This window comes from Pseudophryne corroboree, chromosome 7 (genome assembly GCF_028390025.1).
Source record: "Pseudophryne corroboree isolate aPseCor3 chromosome 7, aPseCor3.hap2, whole genome shotgun sequence".
NCBI lineage: Eukaryota > Metazoa > Chordata > Amphibia > Anura > Myobatrachidae > Pseudophryne > Pseudophryne corroboree.
The window spans coordinates 497,048,589-497,069,979 of NC_086450.1; the positions used below are offsets into that span (position 1 = coordinate 497,048,589).

Genomic DNA, 21,391 nt, shown 5'->3' on the forward strand with positions numbered 1-21,391 from the left:
GCAATTTAAGTGCATGATCTTGCAGTGATTTCTTATTCTAGGCCATTCCAAGACACTGAAATATGTTGACGAAATTCTGATGTAGCCATGTGACCTGTGTCTCTCTGCCTCTGGTCTCTCTCTTTCTTTCTCTCTCTCTCTCTCACAACCTGGCCTCTCTCTGTCACACGTTACTCACTAATAAAGTAAAACCACACCCCTCCCCAAGTCAGCCACGACCCTTTTTTCCAGGGATACTGGGAGGTTTTTTTTTGTGTGTTTGATTTTGTTTTGTTTTTTTGTTTTTGTTTTTTTGGGGGGAGGGGCGGTTCTTCATCTTGCCCTGGCTGCCAAAGGCCCTAGTTATGCCCCTGATCACCCATGTACAGCATAAAAGGGCAGCCCTGATGAAGGCACATTTTTCCTGTGTACACTGCAGGCAGGGGATATAAAGGGGGAGGTGTTTCAGACCTAGAGAAGAAAATTACAAAAAGTGTCTAACTGCCGCCTCGCCCCTCTATAGCCCATCATCCGTGTCCCCCATAGGATGGGAGAGAGAATGGATTACTACATGTGCTGCACTCTGACAATGTCACTTACTAGAATAGGGCAGACGGCGCTGATCTCCCTCCAGATCTCTGACGATGGTGTAGTTGTGGGTCCTCAGGGACAGGTAGAGCACGTCTTTGTCAGTGTGATTCCAGAACCTTATCATTCCATAGAGGTCTCTCATCTTGTCCTCAGATGTTCTCTTGTTGATCAAATCATAGTACTGTTCCTGTGTCAGGAGTTCCTGATCCAGTAGATCATCTAGGACTGGATATATCACAGTTATCCTTTGTGTCAGAGCTGCCCAGTGTCTGTCCACAAAGTGATCACCTGCAGAGACAGAATTATACAGACATATGATGTATCCTGTACTACTACCTCTCATACAGTTCCCTGCCCCAATCTTCTGTCTAGGAGACCAGGCCTGTGTCATTTATTAATCTTTGTAGAGTACACGCTGTGATTAAGCTTATTACACAGTAAGGAAATGAGCTGAAAGCCACGTGTAGGAATCCTGCTGGTATGGCTCCTCGGACCTGGAGACTGCGGTCCACACGGAGGGTAATTTTGGGATTGGGAACAGGATGTGTTTGAGAGGGAAGTCTTATTGATGAGATTTATATTTGTAGGTGTGTCAGCGATGTGTGTGTTAGATTATGTTACAGTGTGTTTCAATCTGTTATATAATTTACTGGGCCACACCGTACGTAAATGTGTATTACTGTCTCTTATGCTCTGGATTTTGTGTAAGAGAACCCCCATTTCCTAGTTTTAAGGTTTTTTTGGCTGATAAGAGAAAACTGAGTAAGGGAATGTACAGTAAGAAGCATTACAAAAAAAGCCCTTGATCATAGAGGAAGGAGCTGGGAGATAAAGGGGTTTGATTAAATCTACATTTGGGCCCAAATTAATGGCCTTCAAGTGGCCGGTAGTGGAGAGATTTTAGCGTTGTAAGAATCGAATTGAGATTGAAAGCGACATTTTTTTTCAAAGGTAAAATCAACATGGCTCTGTCTTTAACAAAATTCTTTAAATATTGTTTCAGCTGTACATTTGTGTTTAAGTCTTCTAAATTAACTTAGAATTCTGAACAGAATCTAGCAAGGAAGCAGTAGTGTTTCTGGATTTAGAAATTTTAATAAAGAAAATTAAAATCCACACGAAAACACATATAAAAGAAGTTAATGGAAATAATGCACTACCTAATTCCAGCAACCATCAGTGGAACTGGATTAAAAATGTACCATCTGGTCAATTTAGAAGACATAAACACAACTGCACAGACGACACAATATTTAAAGATCAGAGTGAGCAAATTAAGGAAAAACTTCATCTTTTGGAACAAATTCTAAAAATTGGAAAGAAACAAACTGATAAAACACAAAGACAAAGGGCCAAATGTATAGAGTGAGAGTTTCAGAAATGATTGCCACTTTAAAAAAAACTGCAAAACCTTACCAAATATCTCACTTTCTGAAACTCTCACTCTATTACATTTGGCACAAAAAGACAAATAACTCAGAAAATCAGGTTCATTAGAGTAGTCACCATCAAATAGAGAAAATATTAACTGACCACTGGCACGTATTAAAACTGGACAAGGACATAAAACAATGGATTCTCGATAAACCAAAAATGATTTACACACACGCCAAGAATATTAAACAGGAAGTAGTGAGAAGTTTCATACCGCCAAACGAATCAACAGAAAAAACAAACACCAAAGGCTACCACTACTGCCTAGATTGTAAGGCCTGAAAAAATCAAGGCCAAGCATCCAGAAAACCATCTGGACTAAATATGAACTTTGAGCTAACCCCTTGTTTTATGAATAAATTGCCTTTTTAAAAGCCCATTTACATCCAGTGGACACACATTTAAAAAAACAAAACAAAAAAACATTCTTTAATTTGCACATAACGTATATACACCCTATCTATACACAACACAAAACATATTTTATCCTAAACAATGTGGCATCTGCATTATAACCTTTGTTTCTTATTTTTATAAAAGATAGATAAATAAAGACTTTGGATACCCAAAGAGGAAATGTTTATGAGGTTTTCCATGTGATTCCCTCTTTTTTACCATAACGTCCGGTCAGGACTTCCTGTTTTATCAATAAGGTTTTGAGTACAAATATACAGTACGAACTTTCCAAACACAACCATCTTTGAAAAGTGCGTCTAACTGTTGCCGCTGGGTCGTCTGAGGCAGACATTTTTTTAGGTGCTCTGCAGCTGTTGTTTCCACTGACTGGGTTACCAGCTGTAACATTTTCTCCTCTGTCCCCTGATTAGAGGCCAACAAATTTGCTATAGTGCAAAAAACTTCCTCCATTTTTACTCCTGGATGTGTATTATTATTATTATTATTATTATTATCCTTTATTTATATGGCGCCACAAGGGTTCCGCAGCGCCCAATTACAGAGTAAATAAGCACATCAAAAATCAAAAACAGGAAAACAGTGACTTACAGTTGAAGACAATATAGGACAAGTACAGGGCAACTAAGCATAACTACACCAGTAAACATAGAGATAAGTTCCAGGTGGCCAAAAATCTGCGGGATCTGGGCAGTTGAGGATTATTAAAGTAAGAAAAGTATAATCACATGAGGGAAGAGGGCCCTACTCGTGAGAGCTTACATTCTAAGGGGAGGGATAGACAGACAGGGGTGACACAGATGGGGTACATAGAGAGCGTGGAACAGAGGGTTAGGTTGAGATTTGGCTGGGTTTGGTAAAGAAATGGGTCTTAAGAGCCCGTTTGAAGTTTTGTAGAGAGGTGGAGAGTCTGAGGGGGAGAGGTAGGGAATTCCAGAGAAAGGGAGCAGCACGTGAAAAATCTTGGAGATAGGAGTGGGAGGAAGTAATCAGAAGACAGGAGAGTCGGCGTGCATTAGCAGAGCAAAGAGGACGAGTGGGAGAGTAAAGGGAGATAAGGTCAGAGATGTAGATGGGAGAGGAGTGGGTGAGAGCTTTGTAAGTGAGTGTAATAAGTTTGAATTGGATTCTGAAAGGGAAGGGAAGCCAGTGGAGGGCCTGTAGGAAAGGGGAGGTAGACATAGTGCGTTTGGTGAGGAAGATGAGCTGGGCAGCAGCATTGAGGATAGATTGGAGTGGAGAGAGGTAATTGTCAGGGAGGCCAGTTAGGAGGAGATTACAGTAGTCCAGTCTGGAAATAATCAGTGAGTGAATAATGATCTTAGTGGCATCCTGGGTGAGAAAAAGTCTGATTCTGGAAATGTTTTTGAGATGAAAATTGCAGGTTTGTGAGAGGTGCTGAATGTGTGGTTTGAAGGAGAGGGAGGAGTCAAGGATTACGCCAAGACAGCGTACTTGGGGGCTAGGGGAGATAGTCGTGCCATCAATGGATAATGAGATTGTGGGAGGTGAGGTTGTGTGGGAGGGTGGGAAGATGATCAGCTCAGTCTTAGACATGTTGAGTTTAAGAAAGCGCTGAGTCATCCAGGAAGAGATAGCAGAAAGACAGTTTGAGGTACGAGTGAGGACAGCCGTGGAGAGATCAGGGGAGGAGAGGTAGATTTGAGTGTCATCAGCATAGAGGTGGTATCGGAAGTTAAAAGAACTAATGAGTTCACCTAAAGAGGACGTATAGAGAGAGAAAAGGAGAGGACCAAGAACAGAGCCTTGGGGGACACCAACAGTTAGTGGAAGTGGGGGGGAGGTAGCATCATGAGAGGAGACAGAGAAGGAACGATCAGAGAGGTAGGAGGACAGCCAGGAGATGGCAGTATCACGCAGACCAAGAGAGTGAAGGATTTGCAGAAGGAGAGGGTCGTCCACAGTGTCAAAAGCAGCAGAGAGGTCAAGAAGAATAAGCAGAGAGTAGTGGTCCATAGATTTGGCTTCCTGGAGGTCATTGCAGACTTTTGTGAGGGCAGTTTCAGTGGAGTGGAGAGAACGGAAACCAGACTGGAATGGGTCAAGCAGTGAGTGAGAGGAAAGAAAGGCAGTGAGGCGATTATAGACAATACGCTCAAGAAGTTTGGAGGCAAAGGGGAGGAGAGAGATGGGTCGATAGTTGGAGAGAGTGTTAGGATCAAGGGTAGGTTTTTTAAGAATAGGGGAGACAAGAGCTTGCTTGAAGGCAGAGGGGACAGTGACTGATGAAAGGGAGAGATTGAGAAGGTGGGAAGATGGGAACAGGCAGAAGGAGAGAGGTAGCGGAGGAGGTGGGAGGGGATAGGGGGTCGAGTGGGGAGGTTGTGGGGGGGGGACGGATGAGGGCCATGACTTCCTCGCCAGATACATGGGAGAAAGATGTCAGAGTTGATAAGAGGGAAGGGGAGGGGTGGCAAGGGATGGGTGGTGGCTGGTTGCTGGTCTGGTGGGATGTGATATCCTGACGTATGGAGTCAATCTTGGATGTGAAATAAGTGGCAAAGTCAAGAGCAGACAATGAGGAAGGGAGAGGAGGTGGTGGTGGGCAGAGGAGGGAGTTAACAGTGGCAAAGAGGCGCAGGGGGTTGGAAGACTGGGTAGAAATGAGGATTTTGAAGTATGATTGTTTAGCGAGGGAAAGGGCAGCACTGAAGGATGAGAGCATGCATTTGAAATGGAGGAAGTCTGCTTTAGAGCGTGATTTCCTCCACTGTCGCTCGGCAGTACGTGAGCATTTTTGTAGATATCTGGTGCATTTGGTGTGCCAGGGTTGAGGTGTTGATCTGCGAGGGTGAATAGTGGTTGGTGGAGCAACAGAGTCAAGCGCAGAAGTAAGAGATGCATTGTATAGAGATGTGGCTTGTTCAGGGCATGTGAGAGAGAGAAGAGGAGAGAGAAGGGAGTCAAACAGGGAGGACAGGGATGAGGTGTCAATAGCCTCAGTGTTACGCTTCGTGATGGTAGCCTTAGGAGGGAGAGATGGGGAAGCAGAGATAGATAAGTTGAAAGAGAGCAAGTGGTGGTCAGAGAGGGGAAAAGGGGAATTGGAGAAATCAGAAATATCACAGCGGTGAGTGAAAACCAGATCCAGTGAGCACCCGTTCACATGGGAGGGTGAGGTGGTCAACTGGGAGAGACCAAGTGAAGAGGTGAGGTTAAGGAGTTTAGAGGCAGGTGATTTTGTGGGGTTATCGATAGGGATGTTGAAATCACCAAGAATAATGGAGGGAATGTCAGAAGAGAGGAAGTGAGGTAGCCAGGAAGCAAAGTTGTCGAGGAATTTGGAGGAAATGCCAGGTGGACGGTAAATTACAGCAACTCGAAGATTAGTAGGTTGGTAGAGGCATATTGCATGGGCCTCAAATGTAGAGAATGTAAGAGAAGGTTCTGGAGGTATAAGTTGGTATGTGTAGCTTGAGGGTAAAAGGATCCCAACACCACCCCCATGGGGACCCCCGGGTCGGGGTGTGTGTGAGAATGTGAGTCCCCCAGCAGAGAGAGCAGCAGGAGAAGTGGTGTCATGAGGAGTAATCCAGGTTTCTGTAATGGCCAGGAGGTGCAGGGAGTTGGAAATGAAAAGGTCATGAGTGGGGGCCAGTTTGTTGCAAATAGATCTGGCAGTCCAGAGTGCACAGGATAGGGAGTAGGAGTTTGTGGGAGAGATGTGTATGAGATTATCAGGATTGCTGTAGCGTTGAGGTAGGAGTAATTTGGAAGGAAAGGATAAAGAGGGTGTGATGATGGTGCTGGGGCCTTGGCTAGGAAGGGAGACTGCATGAGTGAGACAGGGAGGGAGTGCAGTTTGATACTGGTGGAGGAGAGGTGAGGAGACAGGCAGAGGAGGGAGAGAGCAGGGTTGAGTGGTGGGGTTTAAATGGTGTGAAGGGGCAGAAGTGAATTGCAATGGGGAAACAGAAGAGGGGTAGGGAGGCAGACAGAGGAGAGGAGAGAGGATGAGATGTAGGAGACTGGGAAAGAGGGATAGAGGTGGTAACAGGGGACAGAATAAATGATTAGAAAGACAATGAGTTATGGGGGTTGCCAGCCTGACCATAGTGTGGATGGGGTGAAAACTGGTAGTAAAATGAGAATAGGAGGAGGAGTGGTGGCTGTATGAGAGAGCAGTGAAGTTTGCAGAAAGAAATACGATTTGCAAGTATTTAAAATGATGTTAATATCTACAGATTACCAGTAAATCAAATATTTGTTGATGTGTATGCAAGAATTTAGGTTCCTTTAATTATGGACAGTGAGAAGCCAGTGTTCTCTAACAACAAATATATACATGTACGGAGTAAGCGTCTATAACTTGTCAAACACTGTTCCCTCTTCCAGCAATGCGACAGTTAACAGAGTTTAGCACAGCATATCTCTTGTACCATATTAAAAAAAGAAAGTGCTGTATTTTCCCCATTTCAGCAATGCAGTGGCTAACCAGCTTCAGCAGCACATGAATTAAGCACCGAGCCCATAGCATGGTGAGCGCAGCGAACCCGCAAGGGGATTGTGGCGCTCACACCTCAGTGCCCCCCCCCGGCCGGCATTATGCTGCTGGGATCCCGCGGTCAGTATCCTGACCACCGGGATACCAGACGGCGGTAATGCATACCCAACCCGTATATACTGCTGCACCTTTATATAACTACTGGAAACTACTGAGGAGGAAAGGGATCTAGGCGTCCTGTATTTCAGGTGACATAAAGGATAAATATAGTAATAATGGCACTATACTGGGAACTACTGAGGAGGAAAGGGATCTAGGCGTCCTGTATTTCAGATGACATAAAGGATAAATATAGTATTAATGGCACTATACTGGAAACTACTGAGGAGGAAAGGGATCTAGGCGTCCTGTATTTCAGGTGACATAAAGGATAAATATAGTAATAATGGCATTATACTGGGAACTACTGAGGAGGAAAGGGATCTAGGCGTCCTGTATTTCAGGTGACATAAAGGATAAATATAGTAATAATGGCACTATACTGGGAACTACTGAGGAGGAAAGGGATCTAGGCGTCCTGTATTTCAGGTGACATAAAGGATAAATATAGTAATAATGGCACTATACTGGAAACTACTGAGGAGGAAAGGGATCTAGGCGTCCTGTATTTCAGGTGACATAAAGGATAAATATAGTAATAATGGCACTATACTGGAAACTACTGAGGAGGAAAGGGATCTAGGAATCACTATTTCAGGTGACATAAACGATAAATATAGTATTAATGGCACTATACTGGGAACTACTGAGGAGGAAAGGGATCTAGGCGTCCTGTATTTCAGGTGACATAAAGGATAAATATAGTATTAATGGCACTATACTGGAAACTACTGAGGAGGAAAGGGATCTAGGAGTCACTATTTCAGGTGACATAAAGGATAAATATAGTAATAATGGCACTATACTGGGAACTACTGAGGAGGAAAGGGATCTAGGCGTCCTGTATTTCAGGTGACATAAAGGATAAATATAGTATTAATGGCACTATACTGGAAACTACTGAGGAGGAAAGGGATCTAGGCGTCCTGTATTTCAGGTGACATAAAGGATAAATATAGTAATAATGGCATTATACTGGGAACTACTGAGGAGGAAAGGGATCTAGGCGTCCTGTATTTCAGGTGACATAAAGGATAAATATAGTAATAATGGCACTATACTGGGAACTACTGAGGAGGAAAGGGATCTAGGCGTCCTGTATTTCAGGTGACATAAAGGATAAATATAGTAATAATGGCACTATACTGGAAACTACTGAGGAGGAAAGGGATCTAGGCGTCCTGTATTTCAGGTGACATAAAGGATAAATATAGTAATAATGGCACTATACTGGAAACTACTGAGGAGGAAAGGGATCTAGGAATCACTATTTCAGGTGACATAAACGATAAATATAGTATTAATGGCACTATACTGGGAACTACTGAGGAGGAAAGGGATCTAGGCGTCCTGTATTTCAGGTGACATAAAGGATAAATATAGTATTAATGGCACTATACCGGAAACTACTGAGGAGGAAAGGGATCTAGGAGTCACTATTTCAGGTGACATAAAGGATAAATATAGTAATAATGGCACTATAATGGGAACTACTGCGGAGGAAAGTTATCTAGGAGTCACTATTTCAGGTGACATAAAGGATAAATATAGTAATAATGGCACTATACTGGAAACTACTGAGGAGGAAAGGGATCTAGGAGTCACTATTTTAGGTGACATAAAGGATAAATATAGTAATAATGGCACTATACTGGAAACTACTGAGGAGGAAAGGGATCTAGGCGTCCCGTATTTCAGGTGACATAAAGGATAAATATAGTAATAATGGCACTATACTGGAAACTACTGAGGAGGAAAGGGATCTAGGAGTCACTATTTCAGGTGACATAAAGGATAAATATAGTAATAATGGCACTATACTGGAAACTACTGAGGAGGAAAGGGATCTAGAAGTCACTATTTCAGGTGACATAAAGGATAAATATAGTAATATTGGCACTATACTGGAAACTACTGAGGAGGAAAGGGATCTAGGCGTCACTATTTCAGGTGACATAAAGGATAAATATAGTAATAATGGCACTATACTGGAAACTACTGAGGAGGAAAGGGATCTAGAAGTCACTATTTCAGGTGACATAAAGGATAAATATAGTAATAATGGCACTATACTGGAAACTACTGAGGAGGAAAGGGATCTAGGCGTCCCGTATTTCAGGTGACATAAAGGATAAATATAGTAATAATGGCGCTATACTGGGAACTACTGAGGAGGAAAGGGATCTAGGAGTCACTATTTCAGGTGACATAAAGGATAAAATAAGAATTTACTTACCGATAATTCTATTTCTCGTAGTCCGTAGTGGATGCTGGGGACTCCGTCAGGACCATGGGGAATAGCGGCTCCGCAGGAGACAGGGCACAAAAGTAAGCTTTTAGGATCACATGGTGTGTACTGGCTCCTCCCCCTATGACCCTCCTCCAAGCCTCAGTTAGGTACTGTGCCCGGACGAGCGTACACAATAAGGAAGGATCTTGAATCCCGGGTAAGACTCATACCAGCCACACCAATCACACCGTACAACTTGTGATTTGAACCCAGTTAACAGTATGATAACAACGAAGTAGCCTCTGAAAAGATGGCTCACAACAATAATAACCCGATTTTTGTAACAATAACTATGTACAAGTACTGCAGACAATCCGCACTTGGGATGGGCGCCCAGCATCCACTACGGACTACGAGAAATAGAATTATCGGTAAGTAAATTCTTATTTTCTCTAACGTCCTAGTGGATGCTGGGGACTCCGTCAGGACCATGGGGATTATACCAAAGCTCCCAAACGGGCGGGAGAGTGCGGATGACTCTGCAGCACCGAATGAGAGAACTCCAGGTCCTCTTTAGCCAGAGTATCAAATTAGTAAAATTTTACAAACGTGTTCTCCCCTGACCACGTAGCTGCTCGGCAAAGTTGTAATGCCGAGACCCCTCGGGCAGCCGCCCAAGATGAGCCCACCTTCCTTGTGGAGTGGGCATTTACAGTTTTAGGCTGTGGCAGGCCTGCCACAGAATGTGCAAGTTGGATTGTGCTACAGATCCAACGAGCAATCGTCTGCTTAGACGCAGGAGCACCCATCTTGTTGGGTGCATACAATATAAACAACGAGTCAGATTTTCTGACTCCAGCTGTCCTTGAAATATATATTTTCAATGCTCTGACAACGTCCAGTAACTTGGAGTCCTCCAAGTCGCTAGTAGCCGCAGGCACCACAATAGGCTGGTTCAAGTGAAACGCCGAAACCACCTTAGGGAGAAATTGAGGACGTGTCCGCAGTTCTGCCCTGTCCGAATGGAAAATCAGATATGGGCTTTTGTACGATAAAGTCGCCAACTCTGAAACTCTCCTGGCTGAAGCCAGGGCCAGTAGCATGGTTACTTTCCATGTAAGATACTTCAAATCTACAGATTTGAGAGGCTCAAACCAATGAGATTTGAGAAAATCCAAAACTACGTTTAGATCCCACGGTGCCACTGGGGGCACAATCGGGGGCTGTATATGTAGTACACCCTTGACAAAAGTTTGTACTTCAGGCACTGAAGCCAATTCTTTCTGGAAGAAGATTGATAAGGCCGAAATTTGAACTTTAATAGACCCCAATTTGAGGCCCATAGACAATCCTGCCTGCAGGAAATGTAGGAATCGACCCAATTGAAATTCTTCCGTTGGGGCCTTCTTGGCTTCACACCATGCAACATATTTTCTCCAAATGCGGTGATAATGTTGTGCGGTCACTTCCTTCCTAGCTTTAATCAAGGTAGGAATAACTTCCTCTGGAATGCCCTTTTCTTTTAGAATCCGGCGTTCAACCGCCATGCCGTCAAACGCAGTCGCGGTAAGTCTTGGAACATACAAGGTCCCTGCTGAAGCAGATCCCTTCTTAGAGGTAGAGGCCACGGATCCTCCGTGAGCATCTCTTGAAGTTCCGGATACCAAGTTCTTCTTGGCCAATCCGGAGCCACTAGTATTGTTCTTACTCCCCTTTTCCGAATAATTCTCAGTACCTTTGGTATGAGAGGCAGAGGAGGAAACACATACACTGACTGGTACACCCACGGTGTTACCAGAGCGTCCACAGCTATTGCCTGAGGGTCTCTTGACCTGGCGCAATATCTGTCCAGTTTTTTGTTGAGGCGAGACGCCATCATATCCACCTTTGGTTTTTCCCAACGGTTCACAATCATGCGGAAAACTTCCGGATGAAGTCCCCACTCTCCCGGATGAAGGTCGTGTCTGCTGAGGAAGTCTGCTTCCCAGTTGTCCACTCCCGGGATGAACACTGCTGACAGTGCTATGACATGATTTTCCGCCCAGCAAAGAATCCTTGCAGCTTCTGTCATTGCTCTTCTGCTTCTCGTGCCGCCTTGTCTGTTTACGTGGGCGACTGCCGTGATGTTGTCCGACTGGATCAACACCGGCTGACCCTGAAGCAGCGGTTTCGCCAAGCTTAGAGCATTGTAGATCGCTCTTAGCTCCAGTATATTTATGTGAAGAGACGTCTCCAGGTTTGACCATACACCCTGGAAGTTTCTTCCCTGTGTGACTGCTCCCCAGCCCCGTAGGCTGGCATCCGTAGTCACCAGGACCCAGTCCTGTATGCCGAACCTGCGGCCCTCTAACAGATGGGCACTCTGCAACCACCACAGGAGAGACAACCTTGTTCTTGGTGACAGTGTTATCCGCTGATGCATGTGCAGATGCGATCCGGACCATTTGTCCAGCAGATCCCACTGAAATGTTCGTGCATGGAATCTGCCGAATGGAATTGCTTCGTAAGAAGCCACCATCTTTCCCAGGACTCTTGTGCATTGATGTACTGACACATTTCCTGGTTTTAGGAGGTTCCTGACAAGTTCGGATAACTCCCTTGCTTTCTCCTCCGGGAGAACCACCTTTTTCTGAACCGTGTCCAGAATCATTCCCAGGAACAGCAGACGTGTTGTCGGGGTCAATTGAGATTTTGGAAGATTCAGAATCCACCCGTGTTGTTGAAGCACTACTTGGGTTAGTGCTACACCGACTTCCAGCTGTTCTCTGGACTTTGCCCTTATCAGGAGATCGTCTAAGTAAGGGATAATTAATACGCCTTTTCTTCGTAGAAGAACCATCATTTCGGTCATTACCTTGGTAAAGACCCGAGGTGCCGTGGACAAACCAAACGGCAGCGTTTGAAACTGATAATGACAGTCTTGTATCACGAACCTGAGATACCCTTGGTGTGAGGGGTAAATTGGGACATGCAGATAAGCATCTTTTATGTCCAGGGACACCATGAAGTCCCCTTCTTCCAGATTCGCTATCACTGCTCTGAGTGACTCCATCTTGAACTTGAATTTCTGTATGTACAGGTTCAAGGATTTCAGATTTAGAATAGGTCTTACCGAACCGTCCGGCTTCGGTACCACAAATAGTGTGGAATAATACCCCTTTCCCTGTTGTAGGAGGGGTACCTTGACTATCACCTGCTGAGAATACAGCTTGTGAATGGCTTCCAATACCGTCGCCCTTTCTGAGGGAGACGTTGGTAAAGCAGACTTTAGGAACCGGCGAGGGGGAGACCTTTCGAATTCCAACATGTAACCCTGAGATACTATCTGCAGGATCCACGGGTCCACCTGTGAGCGAGCCCACTGATTGCTGAAAATCTTTAGTCGACCCCCACCGCTCCTGAGTCCGCTTGTAAAGCCCCAGCGTCATGCTGATGGCTTTGTAGAACCCGGGGCGGGCTTCTGGTCCTGGGCAGGGGCTGCTTGCTGCCCTCTCTTACCCTTTCCTCTGCCTCGGGGCAGATAAGACTGTCCTTTTGCCCGCTTGTTTTTATAGGAGCGAAAGGACTGCGGCTGAAAAGACGGTGTCTTTTTCTGTTGGGAGGGGGTCTGAGGTAAAAAGGTGGATTTGCCGGCAGTTGCCGTGGCCACCAGATCCGATAGACCGACCCCAAATAATTCCTCTCCTTTATATGGCAATACTTCCATATGCCTTTTGGAATCCGCATCACCTGACCACTGTCGCGTCCATAAACTTCTTCTGGCAGATATGGACATCGCACTTACTCTTGATGCCAGAGTGCAAATATCCCTCTGAGCATCTCGCATATAAAGAAACGCATCCTTTAATTGCTCTAGAGTCAATAAAATACTGTCCCTATCCAGGGTATCAATATTTTCAGTCAGGGAATCCAACCACACTACCCCAGCACTGCACATCCAGGCTGAGGCTATTGCTGGTCGCAGTATAACACCAGTATGTGTGTATATACTCTTCAGGGTAGTTTCCAGCCTCCTATCTGCTGGATCCTTGAGGGCGGCCGTATCAGGAGACGGCAACGCCACTTGTTTTAATAAACGTGTGAGCGCTTTATCCACCCTAGGGGGTGTTTCCCAGCGCGCCCTAACCTCTGGTGGGAAAGGGTATAATGCCAATAACTTCTTAGAAATTAGCAGTTTTCTATCTGGGTTAACCCACGCTTCATCACACACGTCATTCAATTCCTCTGATTCTGTAAAAGCTACAGGTAGTTTTTTCACCCCCCACATAATACCCCTTTTTGAGGTACCTGCAGTATCAGAGATCTGCAAAGCCTCCTTCATTGCCGTGATCATATAACGTGTGGCCCTATTGGAAAATACGTTTGTTTCTTCACCGTCGACACTAGATTCATCTGTGTCGGTACCTGTGTCGACTGACTGAGGTAAGGGACGTTTTACAGCCCCTGACGGTGTCTGAGACGCCTGAGCCGGTACTAACTGGTTTTCCGGCCGTCTCATTTCGTCCACTGACTTTTGTAATGTACTAACATTATCACGTAATTCCATAACTAAAGCCATCCATTCCGGTGTCGACTCCCTAGGGGGTGACATCACCATTACCGGCAATTGCTCTGCCTCCACACCAACATCGTCCTCATACATGTCGACACACTCGTACCGACACACAGCAGACACACAGGGAATGCTCTTATCGAAGACAGGACCCCCTTAGCCCTTTGGGGAGACAGAGGGAGAGTTTGCCAGCACACACCAAAAGCGCTATAAAATGTATATAAACAACCCTAAAAGGTGTTGTTTCTGTTATATGCGCTTTTAATATATAAATATCGCCAAAATATGCCCCCCTTCTCTTTGTTACCCTGTTTCTGTAGTGCAGTGCAGGGGAGAGTCCTGGGAGCCTTCCTCACAGCGGAGCTGAGCAGGAAAATGGCGCTGAGTGCTGAGGAGAATAAGCTCCGCCCCCATTTCGGCGGGCTTTTCTCCCGGGTTTTGAGATATCTGGCCTGGGTTAAATACATACATATAGCCTTAATGGCTATATGTGATGTATTCTTTGCCATCAAAGGTATTAAATATTGCTGCCCAGGGCGCCCCCAGCAGCGCCCTGCACCCTCCGTGACTAGTCAGTGTGAAGTGTGTAGCAACAATGGCGCACAGCTGCCGTGCTGTGCGCTACCTTCATGAAGACTGAAGAGTCTTCTGCCGCCTGTTTCCGGACCTCCGATCTTCAGCATCTGTAAGGGGGATCGGCGGCGCGGCTCCGGGACGAACCCCAGGGTGACCTGTGTTCCGACTCCCTCTGAAGCTATGTCCAGTAGCCTAAGACTCCAATCCATCCTGCACGCAGGTGAGTTGAAAATCTCTCCCCTAAGTCCCTCGATGCAGTGAGCCTGTTGCCAGCAGGACTCACTGAAACTAAAAAACCTAAAAACTTTTTCTAAGCAGCTCTTTAGGAGAGCCACCTAGATTGCACCCTGCTCGGACGGGCACAAAAACCTAACTGAGGCTTGGAGGAGGGTCATAGGGGGAGGAGCCAGTACACACCATGTGATCCTAAAAGCTTACTTTTGTGCCCTGTCTCCTGCGGAGCCGCTATTCCCCATGGTCCTGACGGAGTCCCCAGCATCCACTAGGACGTTAGAGAAATATAGTAATAATGGCACTATACTGGAAACTACTGAGGAGGAAAGGGATCTAGGAGTCACTATTTCAGGTGACATAAAGGATAAATATAGTAATAATGGCACTATACTGGAAACTACTGAGGAGGAAAGGGATCTAGGCTTCCCGTATTTCAGGTGACATAAAGGATAAATATAGTAATAATGGCGCTATACTGGAAACTACTGAGGAGGAAAGGGATCTAGGAGTCACTATTTCAGGTGACATAAAGGATAAATATAGTATTAATGGCGCTATACTGGAAACTACTGAGGAGGAAAGGGATCTAGGAGTCACTATTTCAGGTGACATAAAGGATAAATATAGTAATAATGGCACTATACTGGAACTACTGAGGAGTAAAGGGATCTAGGCGTCCCGTATTTCAGGTGACATAAAGGATAAATATAGTAATAATGGCGCTATACTGGAAACTACTGAGGAGGAAAGGGAGCTAGGAGTCACTATTTCAGGTGACATAAAGGATAAATATAGTATTAATGGTGCTATACTGGAAACTACTGAGGAGGAAAGGGATCTAGGAGTCACTATTTCAGGTGACATAAAGGATAAATATAGTATTAATGGCGCTATACTGGAAACTACTGAGGAGGAAAGGGATCTAGGAGTCACTATTTCAGGTGACATAAAGGATAAATATAGTATTAATGGCACTATACTGGAAACTACTGAGGAGGAAAGGGATCTAGGCGTCCCGTATTTCAGGTGACATAAAGGATAAATATAGTAATAATCGCACTATACTGGAAACTACTGAGGAGGAAAGGGATCTAGGAGTCACTATTTCAGGTGACATAAAGGATAAATATAGTATTAACGGCACTATACTGGGAACTACTGAGGAGGAAAGGGATCTAGGAGTCACTATCTCAGGTGACATAAAGGATAAATATAGTAATAATGGCACTATACTGGAAACTACTGAGGAGGAAAGGGATCTAGGCGTCACTATTTCAGGTGACATAAAGGATAAATATAGTATTAATGGCACTATACTGGAAACTACTGAGGAGGAAAGGGATCTAGGAGTCACTATTTCAGGTGACATAAAGGATAAATATAGTAATAATGGCACTATACTGGAACTACTGAGGAGGAAAGGGATCTAGGAGTCACTATTTCAGGTGACATAAAGGATAAATATAGTAATAATGGCACTATACTGGAAACTACTGAGGAGGAAAGGGATCTAGGAGTCACTATTTCAGGTGACATAAAGGATAAATATAGTAATAATGGCACTATACTGGAAACTACTGAGGAGGAAGGGATCTAGGCGTCCCGTATTTCAGGTGACATAAAGGATAAATATAGTAATAATGGCGCTATACTGGGAACTACTGAGGAGGAAAGGGATCTAGGAGTCACTATTTCAGGTGACATAAAGGATAAATATAGTAATAATGGCACTATACTGGAAACTACTGAGGAGGAAAGGGATCTAGCAGTCACTATTTCAGGTGACATAAAGGATAAATATAGTAATAATGGCACTATACTGGAAACTACTGAGGAGGAAAGGGATTTAGGCGTCCCGTATTTCAGGTGACATAAAGGATAAATAAAGTAATAATGGCGCTATACTGGAAACTACTGAGGAGGAAAGGGATCTAGGAGTCACTATTTCAGGTGACATAAAGGATAAATATAGTATTAATGGCGCTATACTGGAAACTACTGAGGAGGAAAGGGATCTAGGAGTCACTATTTCAGGTGACATAAAGGATAAATATAGTAATAATGGCACTATACTGGAACTACTGAGGAGTAAAGGGATCTAGGCGTCCCGTATTTCAGGTGACATAAAGGATAAATATAGTAATAATGGCGCTATACTGGAAACTACTGAGGAGGAAAGGGAGCTAGGAGTCACTATTTCAGGTGACATAAAGGATAAATATAGTATTAATGGCGCTATACTGGAAACTACTGAGGAGGAAAGGGATCTAGGAGTCACTATTTCAGGTGACATAAAGGATAAATATAGTATTAATGGCACTATACTGGGAGCTACTGAGAAGGAAAGGGATCTAGGAGTCACTATTTCAGGTGACATAAAGGATAAATATAGTATTAATGGCACTATACTGGAAACTACTGAGGAGGAAAGGGATCTAGGAGTCACTATTTCAGGTGACATAAAGGATAAATATAGTATTAATGGCACTATACTGGGAGCTACTGAGGAGGAAAGGGATCTAGGAGTCACTATTTCAGGTGACATAAAGGATAAATATAGTATTAATGGCACTATACTGGGAACTACTGAGGAGGAAAGGGATCTAGGCGTCCCGTATTTCAGGTGACATAAAGGATAAATATAGTAATAATGGCGCTATACTGGGAACTACTGAGGAGGAAAGGGATCTAAGAGTCACTATTTCAGGTGACATAAAGGATAAATATAGTAATAATGGCACTATACTGGAAACTACTGAGGAGGAAAGGGATCTAGGAGTCACTATTTCAGGTGACATAAAGGATAAATATAGTAATAATGGCACTATACTAGAAACTACTGAGGAGGAAAGGGATCTAGGCGTCCCGTATTTCAGGTGACATAAAGGATAAATATAGTAATAATGGCGCTATACTGGAAACTACTGAGGAGGAAAGGGATCTAGGAGTCACTATTTCAGGTGACATAAAGGATAAATATAGTATTAATGGCGCTATACTGGAAACTACTGAGGAGGAAAGGGATCTAGGAGTCACTATTTCAGGTGACATAAAGGATAAATATAGTAATAATGGCACTATACTGGAACTACTGAGGAGTAAAGGGATCTAGGCGTCCCGTATTTCAGGTGACATAAAGGATAAATATAGTAATAATGGCACTATACTGGGAGCTACTGAGGAGGAAAGGGATCTAGGAGTCACTATTTCAGGTGACATAAAGGATAAATATAGTATTAATGGCACTATACTGGAAACTACTGAGGAGGAAAGGGATCTAGGAGTCACTATCTCAGGTGACATAAAGGATAAATATAGTATTAATGGCACTATACTGGAAACTACTGAGGAGGAAAGGGATCTAGGAGTCACTATCTCAGGTGACATAAAGGATAAATATAGTATTAATGGCACTATACTGGGAACTACTGAGGAGGAAAGGGATCTAGGAGTCACTATTTCAGGTGACATAAAGGATAAATATAGTATTAATGGCACTATACTGGGAGCTACTGAGGAGGAAAGGGATCTAGGAGTCACTATTTCAGGTGACATAAAGGCAGGTAAGCAATGTAACAAAGCGGGTGTGGTATTGAAAGTCGACAGTAACTAGGTCGACAATGTCTAGGTCGACCACTATTGGGTCGACAGGGTGTCTAGGTCGACAGGGTCTTTAGGCCGACAGGTCAAAAGGTCGACATGAGTTTTTAATGTTATTTTGGTGTCGTTTTCTTCGTAGAATGACTGGGAACCCCAATTAGTGCACCGTGTCCCCTCGCATGGTGCCTTCACTCCGCTACCGCTGCGCTCGGCACAGATTACCGTTCCAATCTTAGTCCACGTGGATCGTTAAGTATGAAAAGGTTCAAAAAAAGAAAAAAAATGTGAAAAACTCAAGTCGACCTTTTGGCCTGTCGACCTAGAACATGTCGACCTAAAGACCCTGTCGACCTAGACACCCTGTCGACCTAGTTACTGTCGACCAATGGTGGTCAACCTAGACATTGTCGACTTAGAGACCGGATCCCAACAAAGCAATGAGGAGGGCTAGTCAGATGCTTGGCTGCATTGGGAGAGGAATCAGCAGCAGAAAGAAAGAAGTAATAATGCCACTGTATAGGTCATTGGTACGGCCTCATCTAGAATACTGTATTCAGTTCTGGAGGCCATATCTTCAGACGGATATTAGTACATTAGATACTGTACAAAGAAGGGCAACTAAGATGGTGCATGGCCTACATCACAAAACATACCCAGAAAGACTAAGAAATCTCAATATGTATAGTTTGGAGCAGAGAAGGGAAAGGGGGAACATGATAGAGACTGTCACATATATCAAGGGTTTTAACAAAGTCCAGGAGGAAAACCTTCTCCAAATGAAGAGAAGCAGTAGGACACGAGGACATGCCCTGAGACTGTAGGGGAGGAAGAGTTCAAAGCGTTTATTAGCAGAGAGTGAATTAAAAGTGAGAAAATTAGAAAAGGAAATTATAGCTACGAAAGTTAATAAATTTAAAAGGGACACAATAGATTATAGAGATGGGAATGTCAGAAATTGGCCTGTGGCAAAAAAACGTTGGAATGACATTAATTATAATCAGAGACTACCGCGAGAGAACATTCGGCAAAAGGTGCAGAGGGGGTTTACCAATAGACAGGCATATAGGAATAATGAGATACCTTTAAAGAATAGGTATGAAGTATTTTCCTCCCCCAGTGTGCCACAGTATAAATCTCGTTTTTTTTCAGAGGGGCGCGTATGGGAGAGAGAGGAGACCAATGGGGGAATTAGAAGCCACATTGAGTCCGCGTTACAATGGAAAGAGAAAAAACAAGGATGTAAGAGAGGCACGAGAGGTGGAAAAAGAAACAAAAATAAGGAGGAAGGACCTAAGAGAGAAGTAGGGGTGTTTAATTTATCTCAGGCCTGGCCAACCTGTGGCCCTCCAGATGTTGTGAAACTACACAACCCAGCATGCCCTGCCACAGTTTTAACTTTCCCTAATAGCAAAACTGTGGCAAAGCATGATGGGACTTGTAGTTTTACAACAGCTGGAGAGCCACAGGTTGGCCAGGCCTGATTTATCTAATCATATAATGACAAAAGATGAAACTACACTATTATCTCGTGGTTTATCCTTTGCACCGAATGTTACACCTAGTGGATTCCAATTGTTTATAGATACTAACAAGTTTGTACGCAACTTGACTTTAAAACGACACTTTGTCAAAAATCATAGAGAGAAGAAAGACGATGTAATGGAAACTGATCATAGTGTGTTAAAAAAGAAATCAAATTATCCGGTAGAATCTAGGGGAAGCTTTGTGGAAGCCTTTCATAATTTGGTTAAGAAAGATATGTATAATCTTTGTTCTACAGTACCTCATATTAAAGATAATTTAAGTTAAGGGGAAAGCGGAGCTTTAGAGGAGTTAAGGAAGAATGAGCAATTAGTCATTAAAATAGCAGCTAAGGGGGGGGGGGTTGTGCTATTGAACAGATTGGATTATGAAGAAGAGTGTGTTAGACTATTAAGTGATGTTAATACATATAAGCCACTAGAAAATGATCCGACAGAACGAATAATAGGTGAAATTGGTACACTGTTAAATGCAGGTCTTAAAGATAAAGTGCTAACTGTCAGGAATCGGCGCTCTGCTACGTCTCACCTACCAGCGCGCTGGTGTGCGGGCCTCCGGAGGTCATGGCCCCAGTTGCGGCTGCAGGTGTGTATGGACCGCAAGCGTTATCTTCCGCCTTGCTGAGTACCCCTGAGTCTGGTTCTATGTGCATTCTGCTGTGTGCCGGCGTCCTGCCTGTGAGGTCGTTGCCATGACTCCTGCACTCAGCTGATCCGGGTGTGCAATCCAGCACTGTGTCTCCACCCAGAGTTCAGTGACCAATCACTGCAGGGCCATGGGTATAACTCCCAGTCCGTGGCTCACTCACATTGCCTCAGACAACGAGTCACATACGGTGTGCCTTGTTCTCCGGACTCCTGTGTTCCTGTTTCCAGCGATTCCCCGTGGTTACCTCCTGTCATCTCATCTCACTTCAGCTCTCCTGTTTTCTTCAGACTTCATCCACAGCCGGTTACCAGCTCATCAAGCAGTAAGAGACTCTCCTCAGGTGTTGCATTCATTACTACCTGTGCTCTGCTAATTGCATACCATCTGTGCATCTCTGCAAGTTATATCACCTCATTGCATAGAGACTGTCTCCTGCTTGGGCCTAGTGTGGCCATAAGGACTTTGTTATACAGAGACTGTGTGTTTTTCAAGTTTTACCGGAGTTCTGTTTATTTCATTTACGTTCAGTATCAAGTCACTATATATTTCTGTTGCAAGAGACTTTTCAGTTGTTTTGGATTCAATTACCAATCACTGTTACTTTGCTGCCTGGTTTCAGTTTGTCATTCACTGCTATACCATCTACTCTGTGATCCCTGTGTAATAAACATCAGTGCTTATGCACCGGACTTTCATATTGCCTCCCCGCTTTGTACATCGCACCAACACTGACCCACTAGCGCCCCCGCCGGGGACAGACAAACCCAGAGACCTGACAGTTTGTCTGAGGCCCATGGACCCGGACGGTGGTCAGAGTGTGGGGTCAGGGACACTCCAAGGCTTAGTGTCACGACTGGATGGTCAAGAGGCTGCGCAGCAGCAGATTATACAATGTCTGCAAGAAATGTCTTCTCGCTTAGATACTCTGCAACAGTCATTTCCAATTTCAGTTCTTTCAGTGTCCTCA

General features: G+C 44.2%; 1 protein-coding gene across 3 annotated transcripts in view; it reads right to left on the reverse strand.

The window, feature by feature from the left end:
- LOC134945751 (uncharacterized) overlaps positions 1-21,391 on the reverse strand; it is a 708,129-nt gene that overhangs the window by 414,929 nt on the left and 271,809 nt on the right. For all 3 annotated transcript variants that reach the window (XM_063935217.1, XM_063935218.1, XM_063935219.1), the window contains one exon: positions 580-858. In XM_063935217.1, the coding sequence (XP_063791287.1) occupies positions 580-858 (279 nt within the window). The remainder of the gene's footprint in view (positions 1-579; positions 859-21,391) is intronic.